The 22478-nt window shown below is 43.4% G+C and overlaps 1 protein-coding gene across 2 annotated transcripts in view; it reads left to right on the top strand.

Annotated features, from left to right (window-relative positions):
* The first annotated feature begins 5413 nt into the window (after positions 1–5413).
* Positions 5414–22478, top strand: part of ALDH7A1 (aldehyde dehydrogenase 7 family member A1) — a 52176-nt gene continuing 35111 nt past the window's right edge. For both annotated transcript variants that reach the window (XM_080803583.1, XM_080803582.1), the window contains exons 1-7: positions 5414–5633; positions 7159–7212; positions 7746–7811; positions 15375–15455; positions 15786–15909; positions 19222–19354; positions 21142–21186. In XM_080803583.1, coding sequence (XP_080659709.1) covers positions 5442–5633; positions 7159–7212; positions 7746–7811; positions 15375–15455; positions 15786–15909; positions 19222–19354; positions 21142–21186 — 695 coding nt within the window. In that variant the 5' untranslated portion in view covers positions 5414–5441. The remainder of the gene's footprint in view (positions 5634–7158; positions 7213–7745; positions 7812–15374; positions 15456–15785; positions 15910–19221; positions 19355–21141; positions 21187–22478) is intronic.

The following is a 22478-nucleotide window of genomic DNA, read 5'->3' as shown; positions in this document are numbered from 1 at the left end:
CCCAATGTGGGGCTCGATCCCAGGACTCTGGGATCATGACCTGAGCGGAAGGCAGAGGCCTTAACCCACTGAGCCACCCAGGTGCCCCCGTGTGTATTTGTTTTATTTATTTATTTATTTATTTGTCTTCGTTCTCCTCTGGAATGCCTGTTTTATTTATTTTTTAAAAAGATTTTATTTATTTATTTGACAGAGAGGGAACACAAGCAAGGGGAGTGGGAGAGGGAGAAGCAGGCTCCTTGCAGAGCAGGGAGCCCGATGCGGGTCTCCATCCCATGATCTGGGATCATGACCAGAGCTGAAGGCAGACACTTAACGACTGAGCCACCCAGGCGACCCTTGGAATGCCTGTTTTTGTTGACTGTTGTTTCTCCCCAGTGTTCAGCTCGATGACTTATTGTATATGATAGGTGATCAAGAAATATTTATGGATTTTTTTTACATGAAGGAAGTATTACTATTTGTACCTTTTACTATTTTATAATCTTCTATTTTAAAAGATTTTATTTATTTATCTGAGAGAGTGAGAGAGAGCAGAGAGTGTATGGATAAGCAGGGGGAGGGGCAGAGGGAGAGAGAGAAGCGGACTCCCCAGTGAGCAGGGAGCCCAATGAGGTGGCTGGATCCTAGGATACTGGGATCAGGAGGTGAGCTGAAGGCACACGCTCAACCAACTGAGCCACCCAGGTGCCCCTGTAATCTAATTCAAAAAAAAGAAAGAAAGAAAAGAAAACAATAGGGGTGCTTAGCTGGCTCAATCCATAGAGCATATGACTGGGTCTTGAAATTGTGAGTTCTGGCCCCACTTTGTGGGGGTAGATTGTACTTATTTAAAAAAAAAAAAAAAAGTCTTGGGACGCCTGGGTGGCTCAGTTGGTTAAGCGGCTGCCTTCGGCTCAGGTCATGATCCCAGCGTCCTGGGATCGAGTCCCACATCGGGCTCCTTGCTCGGCGGGGAGCCTGCTTCTCCCTCTGCCTCTGCCTACCACTCTGTCTGCCTGTGCTTGCTCTCTCTCTCTAACAAATAAATAAATTAAAAAAAAAAAATTTTAAAAAAAAAGTCTTAAAAAATCTTAACAGTTTATCCTGGACACCTTTTTGTAGAACGATCTAGCTCCTTTTTGATGACTACCTAGAATTCAGTTGCATAGAGATACCAGCACTTATTTCATCTCTGACGGTATCCATATAGGCTGTAGCCAATTTTGCAGTTAACACATATTTTTACAAACTTGTTTTATAATTTCCTTGGGATAAGTTTCTAGACTCCATGGAAAAGGATGAATATAGATTTTTGAAATGTGAGTTTAAGATCTAAGACCTAGTCCAATCCCTTTTGACAACGAAAAGAGATGACACAACTAAGCTATTTAAACTGACTCTCGACTCCAGGTCTCCTAACTCTTAGAGAACTTTATTGTTTTATCTTTCCTGCATAGAATTGCAATCCCCTTGGAGTTGATCCTGTATGGTATGAGGTAGGAGTCAAGTTTCATGCTATAATTAACATTTTACTATGTGGTATGGAATGCAGCTAAATATTATAAAATACAGAGAACAGCTCCCCATCCTAAAGAATTTCTCCACTGTTTTCCTCTAAAAGTTTTAGAGATTTTGTTCTTACTTTTAGGTTCATGGTCCATTTCGAGTAAATTATTGTATATAATGTGAAGTGTGTATATAATGTGAAGTGTATATATAATGAAGAACATCAAGGTTCATTTGTTTTTGGCATGTGAATATCCAATTAATATAGTACCTTTTGTTGAAAAGGCTATACTTTCCCCATTGAATTTCCTTGTCACTGTTACTGAAAATTGACTATGTATGTGAGAATCTATTTCTGGGTTCTGTGTTCTGTTCCATTACTCTTTATGTCTGTCTTTACACCAATGTGACACTGTCTTGATTACTTAGGTTTATAATAATGGTACAATTGTATAATAATTGTTAAAAATTAGGTAATGTAAATTTGTTCATTTTTCCCAAAATTGTTTTGGCTGTTCTAGATCCTTTGCATTTCCATTTAAACTTGAGATCCCCTAGCTAATTCTGGTATTTGATTGGGATTGCATTGAATCTATCATTTAATTCAGACAGTGAGGAGACTATCTTAGCTGATGCTATTGAAAGTTGGAATTGGGGGCACTTTGATGGCTCAGTTGAGCGACCATCTCTGAGTTGCAGCTCACATCATGATATTACAGTCCTGGTATTGAGCCCTGTGATGGGTTCTGTGCTCAGCGTGAAGTCAGCTTGGGATTCTTTTTTTTTTTTTTAGATTTTTAAATTTATTTATTTATTTATTTGACAGAGAGAGGTTTCAAGTAGGCAAGAGAGGCAGGCAGGGAGAGAGAGGAGGAAGCAGGCTCTCCACGGAGCAGAGAGCCCGATGTGGGGCTCGATCCCAGGACCCTGGGATCATGACCCGAGCTGAAAGCAGAGGCTTTAACCCACTGAGCCACCCAGGCGCCCCCAGCTTGGGATTCTTACTCTCCCTCTGTTCCTTCTCTCTTTCTCTCCCTCACAAATAAATAAAGCCCTTAAAAAATAAAAAAAAAAAGCTGGAAACATATATTATTAATGAATAACTCTTCTGATTCTGGACTCATTAAACAATTAGATGGGTAGTTTGTGTCCTGGGAGAGAATGCAGTGATTATAGGATGTGAGTTGTTGGTCCTTTCTGAAGATAATTTTCCCTATAAAATAATATTCCAGCATTGTAGTTGTAGCATCATTTCTTTGTGAGCTTGATTAATGAGTTTGCCCAGAGCAATAGTGTCACTTACCTATGCTCTGATAAATCATGTTTTGCATTCGCAAAAATGAAATTGTATCCTGGGTGGTAGTGATTTCTCTAATGTATTGCAGCCTTGGGGCAAGCATGCATGTTCAGGTCACATGCCTCTGCCTCCTGGTAGCTCTCTTTGAAGAATGAAGACTTCTAGCATTCACTGAGGACATCACATCATAAGCACTGTTCATTTGTTACAATGCTGTGACTCCAGAGTCCTTGCTTTGATCACCATGCTGTGATGCCTTTGATAAGTTATTTGGAAAGCAGGATTGGCTATTTGCAGACTCTGCCACTTCTGATGCACAATACTTTCAAGGTGCTTGGAGTTCAGTCAGTACATTGACATTTCTGTAAGGCTTTGCAGTTTTTATATGCTTTTATATATGATTCACTTAATTCTCTTTCATATATGAAATGTGCTCTCCTGCTCTGCCCCATCAGAATTCATTGCTTATAATTTTTTCCTGACCTCCTGTTGGGCAGGGTAAGTAGTTTTGAAAACTGGAGGTAGAAGTGAGAGATGTAATCTCCATTTTCAACATAGGCAATTGCTGGTGTCTATTTTTGCTACAACTGGTTTAGAGAGACAGTCCTGAACTTCTCTGCTTGACATAGTGAAGAGAATATTACATTCCTTAAGGGCATTATGTGTCACTCCTAAAATTTAGTGCATCTATAAGTATCTTCTGAAATAAATGGAGGAGAAGAGAAGCAAGACTGTGGTATTAGGTTATATGTATAAGGAATCTTGCTAGCCACCAGAAAGTGAGAAGAATTAAATTCTCAGTTAAATGTCTGAGGGGAAAAAAAAAGAGTCTGAGATTCAGAATGAAGGAAATTAGGGCTTCAGTCCTAGGGTAGATGAAGATAGTAGCTGGGCTGTTGGTGGATTACCAGTGCTGGACAAGGTGTCTGTGCCTACTGGTCCTGAGGTGTATTCATAGTTTCATTTGTTCATTCATTCATGTAAGTGCACGTGAGCCTGGTAGAATGCTGGGAATCGTGGAGCCATACAAGGATGAACAGAAAATGTAATGTTTACAAACAGAGGCATCATTCCTGTATATCCAGTGCTTACTATACTTTCTCGTAGGTGTTTGAAATGCCAGATTATTTGTTGAAATTATTTGAGCCATAAGGATGGAATAGATAAAACTCAAGTTTGAATACAGAGATGGAAGTTTCTCAGGTAGAGAGAATAGTAAAGGACAAAAGCACAGTGGGAAGAAAACAGGTTTTACATAGAAACAAAGTGACTTAGTGTGTCTGGCTGCAGTTTAGAAATCCAGCAGCAGTTAGGAGGAATATTTTCAAAAGGTTTGTTGGGAATTGCTGAGAGGCCTAACTCAATTGATTCCAGAGTGGGGTGTGCATATGGGTATGTATATATGTATTTTAAGATTTATTTATTTGAGGGGGGTGGAGGGGCAGAGGGAGAGGGAGAGAGAGTCCCAGGCCAACTCCATGCTCAGTACAGAGCCAGACATGGGGCTCCATCCCACAACCCCAGATCCCAAAACCAAGAGTCCAAGGTTCAGTGGAGCCCCAGAGAGAGAGAGAGAGAGAGAGAGAGAGAAAGTGAGTGTGTGTGTGTGTGTGTGTGTGTGTGTATGTATATATATATTTTAAAAAAAAAACAACATTTACTTATTTGAGAGAGAGAGAGAGAGAAAACTCATGAAGCAGGAGGGGCAGAGAGAGAGAGAATCCCAAGCACACCGCCCCCCACCAGCGGGGAGCCCCACATGGGGCTCCATCTTGGGCTCAGAACATGAGGCGAAATCAAGAGTCAGATGCTCAACAGACTGAGCTACCCAGGTGCTCCAAGAGTGCATATATATTTTTAACCCACATCCAAATCATGCTGATAAGAGATGTATTTCCCTTTTATAGGGTAGGCCTAGTTACTGTGGAATAAGATGGGAGATGGCATGCTTAAGCATGGTGGGTGGGTGGGGAGTGAGTGGAAAGGCTATTGCAGGAAAATTGAAATAATGGAGAATGAAGGGAATTATCAAAACTGTCTTTATTCTTCACAAGCAATATCCCTGGCAGGATATTGAGAAGGCAGTATCATCATTTCACATTTTTCATTAATTAGAAAACTCGAATTTGTAATTCAACAAAGCAGTGAACACAATCCTCTCTCTCCCTCCACCAGGAAACCTTCCTTGGCTACTCCAGGTAGCAGCCGCGTCACCATCACCTGGGGGCTGGTTAGAACCGGCGCTTCTCAGACCCCAGGCCAGAGTCGCCGAATCAGAATGTGCACTTAACGTGATGGCCAGGTGATTCCGTGCACGAGACAGCCCAAGAAGCCCCGCTCTAAGCTAGGGTACTGTAGAACCAGTATTTTGCTGAAAAGCATTTCTGGCTGCAGCCGCAATTCGCTGCGTCTTGCACCAGATGGCAGCAGCCCGCCCACTTCCTCCTAGCTGCACCCCACTGTGCCGGGCGAGAGCGAGCTCCGCGCGCCTCCGGAAGACCCAGACTGGCCTCCGCGGAGGCGGCCGCGGCGGCGGCGGGAGCGTGCTTCGGGGGGCGGGGCCCGGCCTGCCCAATCGGCTCTCCCGGGCAGGGGGCGGGGCGCTATTTCAGCCGCTCCCGCGGGGCGCGGGCGCGCCGCGCGTCCGGGGCTCAGTATGTGGCGCGTTCCTCGCCAGCTGTGTGTGCACTTTGCGAGGGGAAGCAGGCTCTCTGGTCCTTGGAATAGGCCTGCCGCCTTCATGTCCACTTTGCTCATCAATCAGGCCCAGTACGCTTGGCTGAAGGAGCTCGGGCTCGGCGAGGAAAACGAGGGCGTATACAATGGAAGCTGGGGAGGCCGGGGAGAGGTATGCGGGTGTGCGGGAAATCTGTGCGGCCTCAGTGCGGTCCCTGCCCAACCGGATCCCCGCCCCCCCCTTTTCATTCCCCCCCGCTGCCGCTGTGGACGGTTGTACTGGGGGGCAAGTTTGGAAGTCACAGAGTAAGCTTGTGCTTGTGTAGGGTGCCTTAAAAATGCGTTTAGATTATTAGGTCTTTGTGTGCTTTGGAGAGATCAGCGTCATTTTGGAGCTGGTAGAACTTCAACTTCCACGCAGACTTACAACCTTATGGCAGAGTTCTCGATGGGTAGAGAGGCCACACGCTTAGCATTGGGAAATTATCTCAGTTTTGTGGTTGACTCTGGCTCCACAGGTCGGCCTGTGTTCTGCCTTAGTTTTTTTTTTTTTTTTTTTTTAAGATTTTATTTATTTATTTGACACAGAGAGAGAGATCACAAGTAGGCGGAGAGGCAGGCGGGGGTAGGGGGGGAAGGCAGGCTCCCTGCTGAGCAGAGAGCCCAATGCGGGGCTCCATCCCAGGACCCTGAGATCATGACCTGAGCCGAAGGCAGAGGCTTTAACCCACTGAGCCACCCAGGCGCCCCCTGCCTTAGTTTTATACTGTCTTTTTTGAAATCCATTGTTGGAGTTTGCAAGTCCGGATTTGCTGAAGTCCTGTTAAAATTACTGGGCGCTGAGCTTCCTGGAGGACAGGATTTTAAGCATTTCTTTATTTCCAGAGCCAGACACCATGATTGGCACTCAGTGAAAGCTCAATTAAGTTGTTTTACAGAATACCATGGAAAGGTAAGGTTATTACTGCTCAGATTTTTTTGAAAGCTGCATACAAAAGAAAGCTTTTATAAGATGTTACCAAAAAAAAACCCAAAAAGGATATGTTACATAACATGCCACAGAGTTTGTCGAGTGTGATATAGTGAACTTGCTTTGGTAGAGGAAACAGTCCTCTTGGTTACCTGTGACTGTAGGAGATTCAGGTACTTTTAATTATCCTCTGAATCCCCTTTTCTGTTTTCACTTTGATCCTGTTTTTCCTGTGGCATGTTACTAGGTTCCTGGGTAAATTACTCTCTCCTGAAAATCTTTTCGATATGCCTTGACTTTTTTTTTTTCTTACTAATCTCTGCCGTTTGTGTGGAGATAGTCTTTTCCCATATTTGTCCACTGTTGGTTCTTTGACCTTCTGACTAGGGCAGAGTAAGAGAAGAGTAAATCTCGTCAGATTGGTCTGTTATTTGTGGAAAGAGGTGAAGTAACGGGTTCCATTAGACTGTTGCTTTTACACCGAGTGTTTAGATGGCAAGGCTGGGTTTTGCAAAATGATTCTGCATGTTTAGGTCAAAAATGAAAAACAGCTCTGTTAAGTGACCTATTTGTAGTAAAAGTTAATGTAAAAATTCCAAGTTTGGATATGGTATCTAAGTTCAGTTTCTTCTTTCCCTTACACCCCCCATTTGGTCTGTTCCCCCATTTTGGAAGGGATTACATTTTCTATAGATAGCATTCATTTTTTTGTTTGTTTTGTTTTAAGGTTATCACCACCTATTGTCCTGCTAACAATGAACCAATAGCAAGAGTCCGACAGGTAAGTTTTTTGGTTTTGCTTTTATTAATACAAACTGCTCATGGGTTTGTGCCAGTGACGAAGAGCAGTATGGAGTCTCACAGTTCAAGAATAAGGTGTTTGTTTTTCATAGGACATTGGAAAATGTCTGGGAGAGACTGCCCACTCTTTGGGTTGGGGTGTCCTAGAAAAGGTGAAACAGAAAAGTTGGGGGGGGTCCATTTAAGGCCATGTTTCTGAATCACCTGTTCTTGTGAAGTCTATGTTGGAGCCCATGGTTCTGAATTTCTGACATCTCAGGTGTTGTCCCCAGATGAGGCTAATGGACCTTGCCTCTAGAAGCAATGTTTTAAAAAGTATAGCTGGATTCTAAGCTGTCTTACTGGGTTATCACAAGTGTTGGGAAGCACAGGCTGTGAAATTCATTTTAAGCTACAGATCTGAGGGTCACCTGGAGATACTCCAGTTCTTCTCCAGAAATCTTGGGTGTTCTCGAAGGGGAATCATCACTTCCCTTTGTTTTTCTCTTTGTCTCCCCCTAATTGGTAATTTAGGCTAGCGTGGCTGACTATGAAGAAACGGTGAAGAAAGCGAGGGAAGCATGGAGAGTCTGGGCAGAGGTGAGTGTGAAGGTCACAGCACGATGACCTCTGGTGACTGCAGGGAGATAAGAGAAAAATCTTCCAAGCAGTCGGTGCTCCCTGCAGTGGGAGTTGCTTTGGGGCTGTGATAATCTCCCTCTGCTGTAGTCCCAGGATAGTGCCTTTTCCGTATCTGGCTTCAGTAAATGGTGATTTAAAGCCTGTACTGAAGTAGCATAAACCTCAGCTGTGAACACTATTTCCAATTGAAGTTTCTCAAGTTTCTCACTGGACAAAAAGAAAGGACCGTCTGTGTTACAAACACCCTTTTTCCTGCTTCTCCCCACTCCTTCCAGCCAGCTTCATGGAGGGGTGGGGGCTGGGGTGTGGGAGGGAGCATCTCCGCAGTTGGTTGATAGTCCCAGTTCACAGGGCCGGGCCTTGAGTTCCTGCAGTCTGGTCAAGCTGGTGGTTCCTCCTCCATCTATCCGTGATGTAGGAAAGAACGTTAGGGTTTGAAGCTGACAACCAAGAAAGAATTCTTGAGACGTCTTTGATGCAGAAAGGTTGTTTTGTTAAAGCATGGGGATGGGACTGGTGGGCAGAAAGCTGCACTGGGGTTCTGAGGACTTTCAAGTTGGGAGGGGATTAGGGAGACCTTAAGTCTCTAAAGAGTTTTGGAAGCAAGGTTTCCAGGACCTTGAGGGGGCTAACTATTCTTAGCACAAAGTTATCTATTACCATCTAATAAAACCTTAGTCGGGGTGCTTGGGTGGCTCAGTGGGTTGGGCCTCTGCCTTTGGCTCAGGTCATGATCTCAGGGTCCTGGGATCGACCCCTGCATCAGGCTCTCTGCTCGGCATGGAGCCTGCTTCTCCCCCCTCCTCTCTGCCTGCCTCTCTGCCTGCTTGTGATCTCTGTCTGTCAAATAAATAAATAAAATCTTTAAAAAAAAAAAAAAAACCTTAGTCATGAGACCCTTCAGGTATATATCGGTGGACCATAGAGGGTTTAGAGATAAAGGAAGTTTCCAAAGGAATTTTTATATGTTAAGGTAGACTTTCTCCCTCCTCTCCCCCACTCTGAATATCCCATTTGCTGTCTCTCAATATCCCATTTGCTGTCCCTCTGAAGATTATAGGCCTGAGGCTAAAGGAACGTCCTGGAAGGTTTAAGCCAGCTCTACCGGGTAAATGACTTTATTTCTGTGTGCCTCGTCTTGTAAATAGAGGAGACTAGGTCTGCCTGCCTCCTGGGGTTATGGTAAGGGTTAAATGAGTTAATCATTGGAATTGCTTGTTGCAGGACCCTGCCTTTGCAAACGTCTGCCTGAGCTACAAACACCAGGTGCTGCTGGGTTTGGGATTGCTGAGCCACTGTTTTCTCTGAATCCAATATTGCTAGGGTGACTTGGGGAAGGGGCAGGTTTTCCCAGAGAGCCCTGAGTTGGATGCCCCTTAGTTGTCAGGCAGGAGGTCGCCTCAGTGCAAAGCAGGAAGAACATCTTTCCTGTAATTTAACCAAATCTGGCTGTAAGTTGGCGTAGGGTTCCATTATGTGCAATGAAAAATGTCCTTGAACAGTAAAAGGCCACTTCCAAAAGTAAACGGTGTGCTAAGTTTACCCTGCATAGAGAAATTTATCCGGAGCAGTGTCATTAATTGCAAAATAATTTTTTTTTCTTTTTGATGTAAAAGTAATACATATTTGAGGTACCTGGGTGGCTCAGTCTGTAAAGTGGCTGCCTTCACCTCAGGTCATGATGGGGGAGGGCGGGTGGGGGGGGGTTGGTGTCTCCCTGCACTTCGGGGAGTCTGCTTTTCCCTCTGTTTACCCCACACACCCTCATGCACTCTGTATCAAATAAATAAATACAGTCTTAAAAAAAGTAATACATTTTTACTAAAAATTGGATGAGACACTAAGATAATGACATTGAATCCTCTTACCTCGTCCTCTTCTATATAGAATAGTTATTAGAGTTAGATTTTGTGCATTTCCTTCATCTTTATGTGTTTCATAGTTGTAATTATCATACAAGGTATGTGTAAAATTTTTGACTTACGGTGGCACTGCATTACCAGCCTGAGTTTACTGCGTAATTTTAAAAAAACATTGGTTTCCTATATATAAGCTATTTACAGAAAAATTAATCAGACTTTTTTGTGTGTGTGGTGGAGGAGCAATTTTAGGTTTATAGTATGAGAAGGAAGAATTTTTTTTTTTTTTAAGATTTTATTTATTTATTTGACAGGGATCACAGGTAGGCAGAGAAACAGGCGGGGGTGGGGGCGTGGGGGTGGGGCCGGGGAGCAGGCTTCCTGCTGAGCAGAGAGCCTGATAAATGGGCCTTGATCCCAGGACCCTGAGATCATGATCTGAGCCAAAGGCAGAGGCTTAACCCACTGAGACACCCAGGTGCCCAAGAAAAAAGAATCCTGATTTTCACTTCTGTGTACTGTGTCTGGTCTAATAATTAGCATAAAACAGATCACAGGAGAAAAACATTTTAATTTCTGGTGTGGAGTGGGGAAGGGTGGCAGTGAGGAAAGGTCCAAGACCCAAGGGCAGCCAGACACCTAGGCTTCTGTGAATCCAGAGCTCTGGGGCTCCTTGTGGAGGAAGGCAATTCACAGGAAGGTGAGAGGAGTAAATGTTTGGTACACAAATGTTTTCCCTGCCATGCAGCTAGGTATCTCCTTATCAAAGTGATCTCTGGTAATAACTTGCTCCTTGGCAGAGATCCCCTTTGTAAGTTCTTTCAGGAACTTAAGGGTAGGAAAAGGCTCTTCCCGAGTCTGGTGGGCCTTGGTTGGCTTCAGCTCAAAATAATCCTTGTGCCCAAGTGGCACGTTCTGGCTCAGTCTGAGCCCTGTCACCAGAGCGATGAGCAGTAAAAGGGGGTGGGGGGCCCCCTCTACCGCCTCAGCGTACTTGGCATGTTTCCCTCTTAACACCATCTTATATTAGTGCCATGCATTTGTTACAATGGGAGAACCAATGTTGATCAATTATTATTAACTAAAGTCCATAAATTGCATTCGGATTCACTGTTTCATACACTGTTTGGAATGCCAGGGAAATCTATGACCAGAAACATCTCTTACATGTATGTGTATTTACCCAGGCATGTGTGATTCACGATCTTGCCTTTCCCGAAGTGGCTTTTAAGTTAGTCTTGGCTCTGCCCTAGAGCTGGCAGCTGACACTATGGTGCCTTTCCTTAATAGGGTGCTGTACTTTTTTGTTATGCTCTTTTCCTGTTGAGGCTTGCATTTGGCAGTCTGCTCTGCCTGAACAGTGCCCACCTCTGCACCTACCATGCTTTCTCCTACTTCCTGGACTCTTTAGATCTCCTAGTAGAATGAGGTTGCTGAGTGGGAATGGCTTGTGCAGGGTGATGGTGGAGTCAGTAGGGGATCCCACTTGTTAGAATTTGAGCTAAGCAATTGAGTTCAAAGTTGAGGGAAGTGGCATAGCCTTTCCTAACTGCCTCTGGGGCTCCTGCCAATGGGGCAGTTACTTAGAGGCTGCTGGAGCCTCAGACAAGAACAGAACAAAGCTCATCCCCTTCTGGTCTACGCACTTAACCCTCCAGGCTCCTTTCTGGCGTGGGGCTGCTTCTGCTTTGCCCTGATGGTTTCGGCTGGCCTTGTGTGTTTCTTTCTTTTTTTTTTTAAGATTTTATTTATGTACTTGTCAGAGAGAGAGAGAGTGAGCACAGGCAGACAGAGTGGCAGAGGGAGAAGAAGCAGGCTCCCCGCAGAGCAAGGAGCCCGATGTGGGACTCGATCCCAGGACGCTGGGATCATGACCTGAGCCGAAGGCAGCCGCTTAACCAACTGAGCCACCCAGGCGTCCCTGGCCTTGTGTGTTTCAATGAGTTCATTTGTGTTAGGCCTGCAGTTTTTCAGTGGGAATGGTTTCCTTGAAGGCAAAAATAAAAAAATATAGAAGGATCGTTTAGATACATGATTTCTTTCTCCTAACTACACCTAAGCACAGAGAACCTGGTCAGGAGTACTGGCTCTGCTGCTCTCACGAACTGGTTTCAGCCCAGAATGCCACTGTTAGGCTCCTCTGCATCCCCAGTGTGTCCTTTCCCCTCTCCCATCTCTGGTGAGGAAGAGCCAGAGTGAGGACAGACAACTGGTAATGAGCTATCTGTAAGGGCATAAAGGAATACCGCTTACATGGAAGCTCTTTTATTATAGTGTGCAGGGATGAGGGGTCTTGTTGCCCATCTCAGGAGGGCATGAGGTTTAGAATGGCCTGTTGTGCTGGGGCCGATCGAGCTCACCTGGGAGATGGGGCTGTCTTGTTGCCTACTCTGCCCTCATTTCCCTGTCCCCAGACCTAATCCTGGCTTTCTCAGTTCATACTACTCTGTCCTGTCATTTGCGAGGCTGGAACAAAAATTAAGAGGCCACATTGGAATGGTCTTGCATGGAATCTAGCCCAAAAGTTTTATGGGTGGGATTCTGCTATATACCCAGGGTTGAGAATCTGTTAGTTACTGTCAGTTACCAAGTCTTCAATATTTTAAATTACGTTTATCTCTATTGCTATTTTTATAATTGAGACAAGTCACCGTCTTTGTCTTGCCTACTGGTCTCCCAGTGTGAATCTCTGATTTATTTTCTAGACCATATCTGGAGTGGTTTTTTTTGTTTGTTTGTTTAAATAAGCTCTAAGCCCAATGTGGAACTCGAACTCACGACCCCATGATCAAGAGTTGTATACTCTACAGACTGAGCCCACCAGGCGCTCCTGGAATGAAATTTTAAAAGGTGCTGTAATTTCCCCCTACCATTTAATACCCTCTGCTGATTTTCCCATTATTTTTTGGAGCATCCTTTGTAAGGTTCTTTGCACTGTGGCCCCTAATTTTCTCTCCTGGTTCCTTTAAACCTTCTAAATTTTCCAAAAATCCTCCATATCCTCTCCTGACTTTTGGTCTTTGCATATGCTTTGTTTCCTGTTGCCCATAATTTCCCTCTACTTTCTCTACTTTGTTACCTGGCAAGCTTGAGGTCTTGCCAGTCTTAGATCTCTACTTTAAACTTCTTCGGAAAGCCGCCTTCTTCCCCGCTCTTAGATCTTAGAGGTCTAATCATGCTTGAGGTCTTAGATCTCTACTTTAAACTTCTTCGGAAAGCCGCCTTCTTCCCCGCTCGCTAACCCCAGGCAACACTCAGCTAACACTGCAAGGTTCTCTCCTTGTACAGTCTGGCTTCTCCAGAACAGCACTCACCACATGAGATTGAAATCACCTGTTTGTTTCTTCCACCACCGCATTGGGGTGTTGGTTCTAGTGGGCTTGAATTGTAGCTGTCTTCCTGGTACCTCTGGGGAAGATCAGAATATCTGGCACATAGAAAGTGTGCAATAATTACTGGTTAGAGACCAAATAATATATACACAGAATATAATGTAAATGTGTATTAGCCATTCTGGGTTGATATTAACCAGTTTGCTGAACTTAGAAGCCTGTAGGCTAAATTCATTTGGAACATTAATGAGCCCATCCCATGTTCTAGAAAGTATGTAGATCTGTGCTAATTCATGTAACATTGCAAATTTTGTTTGCTGTTTTTAGGAGAGTTGCATGTATTGTAAAAATGGCAAATGCTGTAGACAGAAAATGTGGGGAATGGAAGTCTGTTAGAATTGCATCCCCCTCCCCCCCGCCAAAAAAATCCTATTCCCCAGAAATGACCATTAACATCTTATTGTATATTTCTTCAAATATAAGCAAAAGTTTAGTTATTGTGTGTATTATTTTGCTATTTTCTGTTATCCTGTTACAACTCTTGAAAGTTTTTCCTTATGAGTCTATCTTCCTATTTGTAGAGTGTGAAGTGTCCAATTTTATAGCTGTTCCGATATTAACTAGTCATGTGTTGATGGACATTAGGGTGGTTGGTTTGTCTCTGCTAGAAATGGCATTGTGGTTAAGTGTGGTACCTATTCCTCTGTACACTTACGTGTATGCTTGGTATCTGGGAATGGAATTACCTAGTCAAAGGGGAGGAATGGTTTAAATGTTAGTAGGATGCCAGGTTACCTTCCGGAAAAGCTCTCTCATTACCCGGTGATCTGTCTGGGAAGAAGAGCACAAAGATGAACCCTGAGTTCTGGGTCAGGCTCTGTGAGGCCTTTGAGCAGTGCTGTGATAGCCCTCTCTAAGAGGGGGTGGGGGCAGGCCCCAGCCTGGGGGAAGCCATCTTTACAGTTGCCTCTGAAGGAGAGGCTGAGTTAATTGGGAAAAGCTGGAGGGGAGAGAAGAAAGGAGTGGTGATCACAGTTGAGGAAGTCATGTCTCCGTAGGTGAAGCACATTGCAAACTTCACGTGACCCAGCCTGTACTCTTTGCCTTCATAAACCCCTGACACTTCTGTCTTGTCTCAGGAATTGTACTTCCGTCCACCCACCTGTTCAAGCCACAGACCTGGGCTCCAGGTCTGGGCTCCATCCGTGGTTCTTGAAGCTCCCTCATTTCCCACACCTATTCCATTAGGGTGTCCTGTCTGTTCTGTTTCCAGATTAATCCTGAGTCTGCTTTGTGTCCCTTGCTTTAGTTTTAAAACTAAGTTACTGTAATCTTTGGCCTAGGGCACTAGAGTATGTTCTTAATTGGCCTCCCTACTTCTCTTTCCCCTCCAATATATGTTCCACCTATACCACATTGATTTTTTAAAAGATTCTGTTTATTTTATTTTTTTTTTAGAGAGAGTGTGGGGAGAGGAACAGAGGAAATAGGACAGGTAGACTCTGTGCTGAGTGCCAAGCCTGGTACTGGGCTCGTTCCCATGACCTGAGCCAAAATCAAGAGTTGGACTTGGACACTTGGATGGTTAATTGACTGAGCCACCCAGGTGCCCTCTGCATGGTGGTCTTACAAAAGGCAAAGCAGGGGCACCTGGCTGTCTCAGTCAGTAGAGCATGCAACTCTTGATCTTGGGGTGTTCGGGTCTTGAGTGCAAGCCCCAGTTTGGGCTTAAAGCTTGGTTAATTAAAAAATAAAATCGTTGAAGAAAAAAAAGTGAAGCAAATCATTTCCTTAAAAACCATTAAAGACTTCCCATTGCACTTACAGTAAGATTCAGTAAGATTATTAGTTCTTTGAATGCCTTGTTTATTTTTTGCCCCTGTGCCTGGAATGATGCCTGTCACGTAGTAAGTAGGTGCTCAGAAAATAGCGGATCATAATTTGAATGGGTTATGGAATACTGTTTTATTAGCTGAATCTAGGATTTGGGTATGCAGTCATTTTGACCCATAAGAAAATGTCAGTGGGAATCACACAGTTTTATTAGTATTTAAGGTATTTTAAGCTTTTTGAGAATCATTGTGTTCAGTCTTATAATTTATCTCTCTCCTTGGCACAGACCCTTACTCTTCAAAAACCTATCATCTGGTTGATGTTTTCTGGGACTCTGGTATCTGTGTTAGGGATGTGCCACAATACAGTTTGGATGTGATCAAAAAGTCATCTGATGGGTTTGTATTTAGTTCTCTTAGAGCATGTTTGTCTAATACTGTGTTACAGGCACAGGTTTACACGTTGAATCAGACACTAAGATTCTGTTCTCTTCTTAGGTTCCTGCTCCGAAGCGAGGAGAAGTAGTAAGACAGATTGGGGATGCTTTGCGGGAGAAGATCCAAATACTAGGAAGTTTGGTAAAGTATTTTCATAGTAAATAGACATTCCTTTGAGTTGGGGATTATGGCTGTTGAGTGTTTTTGTTTAAGATTTTAGGATTGTGATCCTTAAGGAGAACAGTTCATAAATATAAAAAATGTCTTTAGAGGAAAGATGAACAAGATGAACAGGGAAGAGTAAAGAAAATTCATGGGTTTTTAAATAAAATAGATAATAACAGACTTTCTGAAGTTTATACCTTCACAAAATAGACACAGAATGCCATTTGCTTCCCCCTGCCCCCTTCCACCCATAAATTTAGTATTTAAAACATGAATTGTGTTGTAAGAATGCTTCTTGGCTTTTAGGTGTCGCTGGAGATGGGGAAAATCTTAGTGGAAGGTGTGGGAGAGGTTCAAGAGTACGTGGATATTTGTGATTATGCTGTTGGCTTATCGCGGATGATTGGAGGACCCATCTTGCCTTCTGAAAGTAAGCAATGAAGTCAGTTAAACTTAGAGTTCTGTGCTCTTAGGCCGTACTCCAAAAAAATGCCCTGGCTGTGACTAGTTTGCAGAAGAAGAATTGCATGTAGCATGTAAACATATGAAAATGTTGTTAATCTCTGTACTAACAAATGTAAATTAAAATAGGTGAAAATATCAGATCAAGATCCTTGTTAAAATTTTGTATTTTTAAAGCCAAAACTCTGTTTTGGGAAGGCCGTAGGCGAGATAGCCACTCTTTTATGGGGACTTTTGGCAACATGAATCACCAGTCCATAACGAAAACAATTTGAAAATAAATCCAAAGGGGCCAAAATGTTTAATACCAGTTTCAAGACTCTAATTTGAGTAAATATTTAATATGAAATATGACAAAGGTTTATATATAAAGGTGTTCGCTGTAGTATCACTAGGAAAAATCTGAAATGACCTAAATCCCGTATCATATGACAAATGTTTAATTTTGGTAGTCTAGTAACATATTTTGAAAGTCATACTTAATGGGGATTGCTCTCCCCTAATCCCACACTTTGATTTTTTTTTTTCTTTTTTAAAGATTTTATGTATTTGACAGAGCACAAGCAGGGGGAGTGGGAGAGGGATAGGCAGAGGGAGAAGCAAGCTCCTCGCTGAGCAAGGAGCCCAATGCAGAGCTCGATCCCAGGATCCCGGGATCATGACCTGAGCCAAAGGCAGATGCTTAACTGACTGAGCCACCCAGGTGTCCCAGGAATATGTTTTTTTAAAGAGCAAATTTTCCTGTTTTTCTTGGCATATTTGGTTAATTTCCTATTGGTGGAAATAATTGGGAGGGTTTTTTTGTTTGTTTGTTTTTGTTTTTTTACTGTCCTTAATTAGGTATATAGCAATGATTCTCATTAGCCAAGATGCATTTTATGTTTTATGTTACCGATCATTTTCTTTTTTTTGATATTTATTTATTTGAGAGAGAAAGAGAGCATAAGTGGGGAGGAGGGATGGAGGGAGAGGGAGAAGCAGGTTCCCCAATGAGCAGGAAACCCCATGTGGGGTTCCATCCCAGGATCCTGGGATCATGACCTGAGCCAAAGGCAGATGTCCAGCTGACTAAGCCACCCAGGTGCCCCGTTACTGATAATTTCCAATAGGCTTTTCTAGTTAAAAAAATAAATTGCCAGTTTGGAGAAGCATATGTGTGCAAACAAGGAATTTCTTTTATATATACCTACTGAGATGTCTGTCTCACCAGTTAAAATCTTCTTCAGTTGTAGGCACATTTTTTTTTTAAGATTTTATTTATTTATTTGTCAGAGAGAGCACAAGGAGTCAGAATGGCAAGCAGAGGCAGAGAGGGAAGCAGACTCCCTGCTGAGCAAGGAGCCCGATGCGGGACTTGAACCCAGGACCCTGGGATCATGATCTGAGCCAAAGGTAGAGGCTTAATGACTGAGCCACCCAGGCGCCCCTGTAGGCACATTTTTTAGAAGAGTAGATTATTAGTCTGTCTATGCAGAGTCTGTCTATGTCTTTTGGGCGACTTTGATTTCATTAATGTAGTAAATGCTTACTGAGTGTGTACCAGGTACCAGGTGAACTGATAGTGATACTTGATCAGACAGGCATTATCCTGTCCTGAAGGGATTGATTGATTGAGCGAGTGAGTGTGCATAGTAGTGAGGCAGGGGTAGGGGGACAGGGAATGAGAGAATCTTAAGCAGACTCCATGCCCAGCACCGAGCCCCACACAGGGCTCGATCTCATGACCCTAAGGTCTTGACCTGAGCTGAAATCAAGTCAGAGGCTTAAACAACTGAGTCACCCAGGCACCCTGTCCTGAAAGAGTTTAAAGCTTAAAGATATCTGACATTTTAGAGTGGGAGGAAAGTGGGAGACAAGTAATGGTATAATTGTAAAAGTGCATGGTGGGTACTGTCATGGGGTGCAGGGGAGAGTGGTGACCCTGAGCCAGCCTTCTGAGGCAATCAGGAAATGCCCCTAGGAGACAGTAATCCAAGGTCAGGCCTCAAGGCGGAGAGGGGTGGAGTGCTGGGGCAGGGGTGCTTTGACCTTGGGAAGAAGTCTGTTAGTTAACGTGAGAGGACCTGGCTTATTTGGGTAGCTGCCTTGCTTCAGTGTAGCTTGAGGGCACCGTGTGAGGGGAGAGACCTGTCCTGGGGAGGAGCTCGGACTTTGTCCTGAGGGCAGCTGCAGTAGCCATCCAGACACCACAGGCTTGTAAGCAGAGGACAGAGGGCATCAGGGCTGCACTAGCCTCCCTGGGGAGGATGACAACGAGGGGAGGGGCCAGGAAGAGATTGTATCAGTACATCATTTTCAGGGGGATTGAGCTCAACTAAAGGAGGGCCAGGGAAGGAGGATAGCCACTGCTGGGTTCCATGTTCTACAGTGAATTTGGCCAGAAAGATGGACGGCTGGGAGCGCCACCGTCCTAGTTGGTCTGTGGTTTTAACTCAGTTTGTGACCTTTCTTGCTTCAGTTCACTGCTCTGGCTTCCTTTGATTAAAATATGCTACTTGGGGCGCCTGGGTGCCTCAGTTGGTGAGCGACTGCCTTCGGCTCATGTCATGATCTCGGGGTCCTGGGACCGAGCACAGCATCAGGCTCCCTGCTCAGTGGGGAGCCTGCTTCTCCCTCTGCCTTTCCCCCTGCTTGTGTTCCTGCTCTAGCTATCTCTGTCTCTGTTAAATGAATAAATAAAATCTTAAAAAAAAAATAAAATAAAATACACCCTTTGTGGGACTGTAGGTGACAGTATATTTAAAATTTGTATGTAGAGTACATATATTTCTTTGTATTTATCATTTTTCTTATATGAACTCAAAGACTTGTGCACTTCATTTACCATACGTGTAATTCTTAGAGCTGTTCTTTTTTTCATATAAATGAGCCGCCTTTTCTCTCTTTGAAGAGGTCAGCCGAGGACTTGACAGACAATGTAAAGAACAGGAATCACAGCTCCGGGGTCATGCCCTTGGCATTCACATCCCCCAAGGCACCTCTCATCACCTCTTGGGTGTTTCTTTGTCTTCCAGATGGTGCTAATGCTGCCCTGCTCCATACAGAGCTCCTGTAAGATCAGAGGCACAATGATCAGTACCCTGTATAACCTAGTGTAGTAATAACAGCTTTATTGTATGCTAATTAATGTGCCTGTGTAAAGTGAGCCACTGCAAGGCACCCAGAGTTTGCCCTGGGTCTGGTGCACCTTCTTTCTCAGAATGAATGATTTCAGACTCTTAATACCATCAAATGCATTAAGGTACTAGCTTAAGTGTTCTGCCCCATCCCGTGTCCTCAGGACCTGGCCACGCACTCATTGAACAGTGGAATCCTGTAGGCCTGGTTGGCATCATCACTGCATTCAACTTCCCTGTGGCAGTATATGGCTGGAACAACGCCATCGCAATGATCTGTGGGAATGTCTGCCTTTGGTAAGACCTCACCTTCTTACGTGGTAGTAAGATGATAAAAATAGCCATTTTCAGGTACTGCCTGAAGGATTTTAAATGTGTTGCAATGTTTTCTAATATCCTACTCTTTAATGGACATAAAAGTCACACCTGCTAGTTGTATGGTGCTGATTTTTTTATTAGTACGTATTTTGCCATTGGTAAGATTAATTTTTTGCCTTACTTTTTTTGGCAAATGGCTTGTCCCCACTCTTGCTTCCAGCTCTTTCCACCCCAAGTGGATATACTGTAAGAGTTAGTTACAGGCTCTACAGGTTTATGGGCTCAGTCCTCCACAAGGCTTAGATGTAAGCCACAAGTGTTCCAGGTCACCCGGGACATCTGCAGTTCTGGCCAGTCTTGTATAAATTAGGAGGTGCCCGTGAATCCTCAGTTGCAGTAATTCACTAGAATGACCCACAGAGCTCAAGAAAATGCTATATTTAATAAAGATTACAGTTTGATTTTAAAAGTCTCGTCTTCTACTGACTAAGCTAGCCAGACACTTGATTATAGTTTGATTTTAAAGGATACACCTAGGGTAAGGTATAGAAAGGTCCCAGATGCAGAGCTTCTGTGCCTTCTCCCAGTTGAGCTGGGGCACGGCACCCTACCTACCAAGAAGCTGCACTGATCTTTGGTGTCTGCAGTTTCTTTTGGAGTTTCCTTACAAAGGCACAGTTGATGAAATCATTGGACATGTGATTAGACTCTGTCAGCCCTCCTCCCATCCTCGTCCTCGTAGATGGAGTCCCGGAGGGCCGATAGTTCTGATCATGGCCTTGGATTTTATGGTGACCAGTGACCAGCCCCCATCGGGCCCCTGTCTAGCACTGCCCCTCCCCAAATCACCTTGTTAACATACCTCCCTGTTAGCATAACACATACCCTGGGGGTAATTCCAGGGGATTCTGTTGCACTTTCAGAAACTGGGAACAAAGACCCGGATGTAGCCTTTACACCACCCTCTAAGAACAAAACTAAGTTAAAAAGTTGGAGAAAAAAAGAACTTGGGAAGAGTCACAACCTTCTTAGTGAAATTTTGACTCCCCCCCCCTTTTCCATAAAAATATGGTGAATTCCCAAGTGATTCTGCGATCCTTGGCCAGTGTTCCCATTGATACGTTAACTTTTACATCTTTATAAAATACGTGATAGTAGAAGTTAGTTGGGAAATGCCTATTTTGCAGATGGCAAAACACTTTCCTGTTTTTAGCTTCCATGGTGAGATCAGGAAAGCTAAGAGAGTTGTCTTGGCCTGTTTGGCATCTGTCCGACTAGTTATTTACTTAACTGTAATGTTGTGTTCAGTTGACTATATTCACAGACCGTCTACAAAAGCTAGGCATCGCTGGGAGATTAATGATTTGACACCATCTTGCCAAAGAGACCCACGCTTTCCAGTGTTTGAGTCCATAAAGACTAGTTGTATGGTGTTTCTCAGCTGTGTGTGCCTTCTGGGGAACTTCTGAAGTTCATGTTGATAGAGTTCCATTTCCGTAGTTGACAAAGGTTAATATAACAGTCCCAGTGTTCAGTGCAACGGGCAGGTTCAGAATTGCCATTTTATGTTTTTCAAAGTTTTATAATCCCTTGGGTCCCAGAGACACAAAGCTGAAGGAGGACAGATTTTTATTTCAGTTATCAGGTTCTGTGGGTCTGATTGGGACAGAATTTGTCACACAGATTTTTGGTTCTGCTTGACAGTAAAAGGTATTTATGATTTCCACCAAATTAAGTTGCCTTTTTCTTTTTTTAACCCTCTCAAGGAAAGGAGCTCCAACAACTTCGCTCATTAGTGTAGCTGTCACGAAGTAAGTATGTGTGGCTTGCTTTTTCCTGAGTGTTGCATAATCTCAAAGGGTGGCACTGATTTTTATTTATTTATTTATTTTTTAATTTTTTAAAAGACTTTATTTATTTCTTTGGCAGACAGAGATCACAAGTAGGCAGAGAGGCAGGCAGAGAGAGAGGGGGAAGCAGGCTCCCCGCTGAGCAGAGAGCCCGATGAGGAACTCGATCCCAGGACCCCAAGATCATGACCAGAGCTGAAGGCAGAGGCCTTAACCCACTGAGCCACCCAGGAGCCCGGGTGGCACTGATTTTTAATTCAGTGTGGAAGAGTCACATTTACTTAAGCAGGAAATTTGTATAACCTCTTTCTCCTTTGATTATAATAACATTTTGATAATCATTTTACGGTATATGGAGCTCTTTCATAGCTCTTTGGAAACATGCCAAATATTGATTAACATACTGAAACTGAGCTCTTACAAACCTTTATGTCACTTGGGAAATACAAATCCAATGGAAAGGAAGTCATGCAATTTAGGAGCGGTATTTAGTAACTGCTGAACATGTTCATGGTTTTTGATTTCTACCCAGCTAATACTTTATTGCTTTTGTTTAATTAGTGATTAGCAAAACAGAAAGGGTAATACTGTTCTACTGATACTTACAATGTCTAAAATGTATTTCATCTTTGGATTATAGATTCTTTTTTATTTATTTTTGAGAACTTGACAATTCTGATTAGGTCATAAAATTAGTGTTACCAATCTGTCATTGTGGAATTTGGAGACTGTATAGAAGAGGATGCCTTCCCATGTGGAGCGGTGGTTATTGACTGTCCCTGATGTTCCATTGGTTGCATGGTCTGCCTTCTCTGATAGAAGAATTGCTCGGAAAAAGCATGTGGAGTCTCTATGGAAGAGGGTCCTTAATGTGAAAAGTTCATTTAGGGACCGTGGCTTAGGAATTGAAACGTGGGCTGAAAAAGAGAGTAGTGTGTGTTAGTATTGAAAGGAATGTGTGGTGATATTGAGGAAACTTTATCCTCCAAGGCAGAATAATTAAATTGAGTAATTAAATAATTATTGGCTTACCATAATTAAAATTTGATTGTAATTATACTTAAATTGTAATTAAGTATTATAGACAACGATAATCTGCAAAACACATGAGACAGAACATATCTATAAAAATGATGAGGTTCCCAGGCAGTTTTTTTGTTTTTTTGGGTTTGTTTTTTGTTGTTGGGTTTTTTGTTTTGGGGTTTTTGTTTTGTTTTGTTTGTGTAAAAATTTGGTTTTATTAAAGCACAGGG

This window comes from Martes martes (assembly GCF_963455335.1).
Source record: "Martes martes genome assembly, chromosome: 5".
Lineage (NCBI taxonomy): Eukaryota > Metazoa > Chordata > Mammalia > Carnivora > Mustelidae > Martes > Martes martes.
The sequence above is the reverse complement of the archived record's forward strand: the minus strand, read 5'-3'. Positions and strand labels throughout refer to the sequence as shown.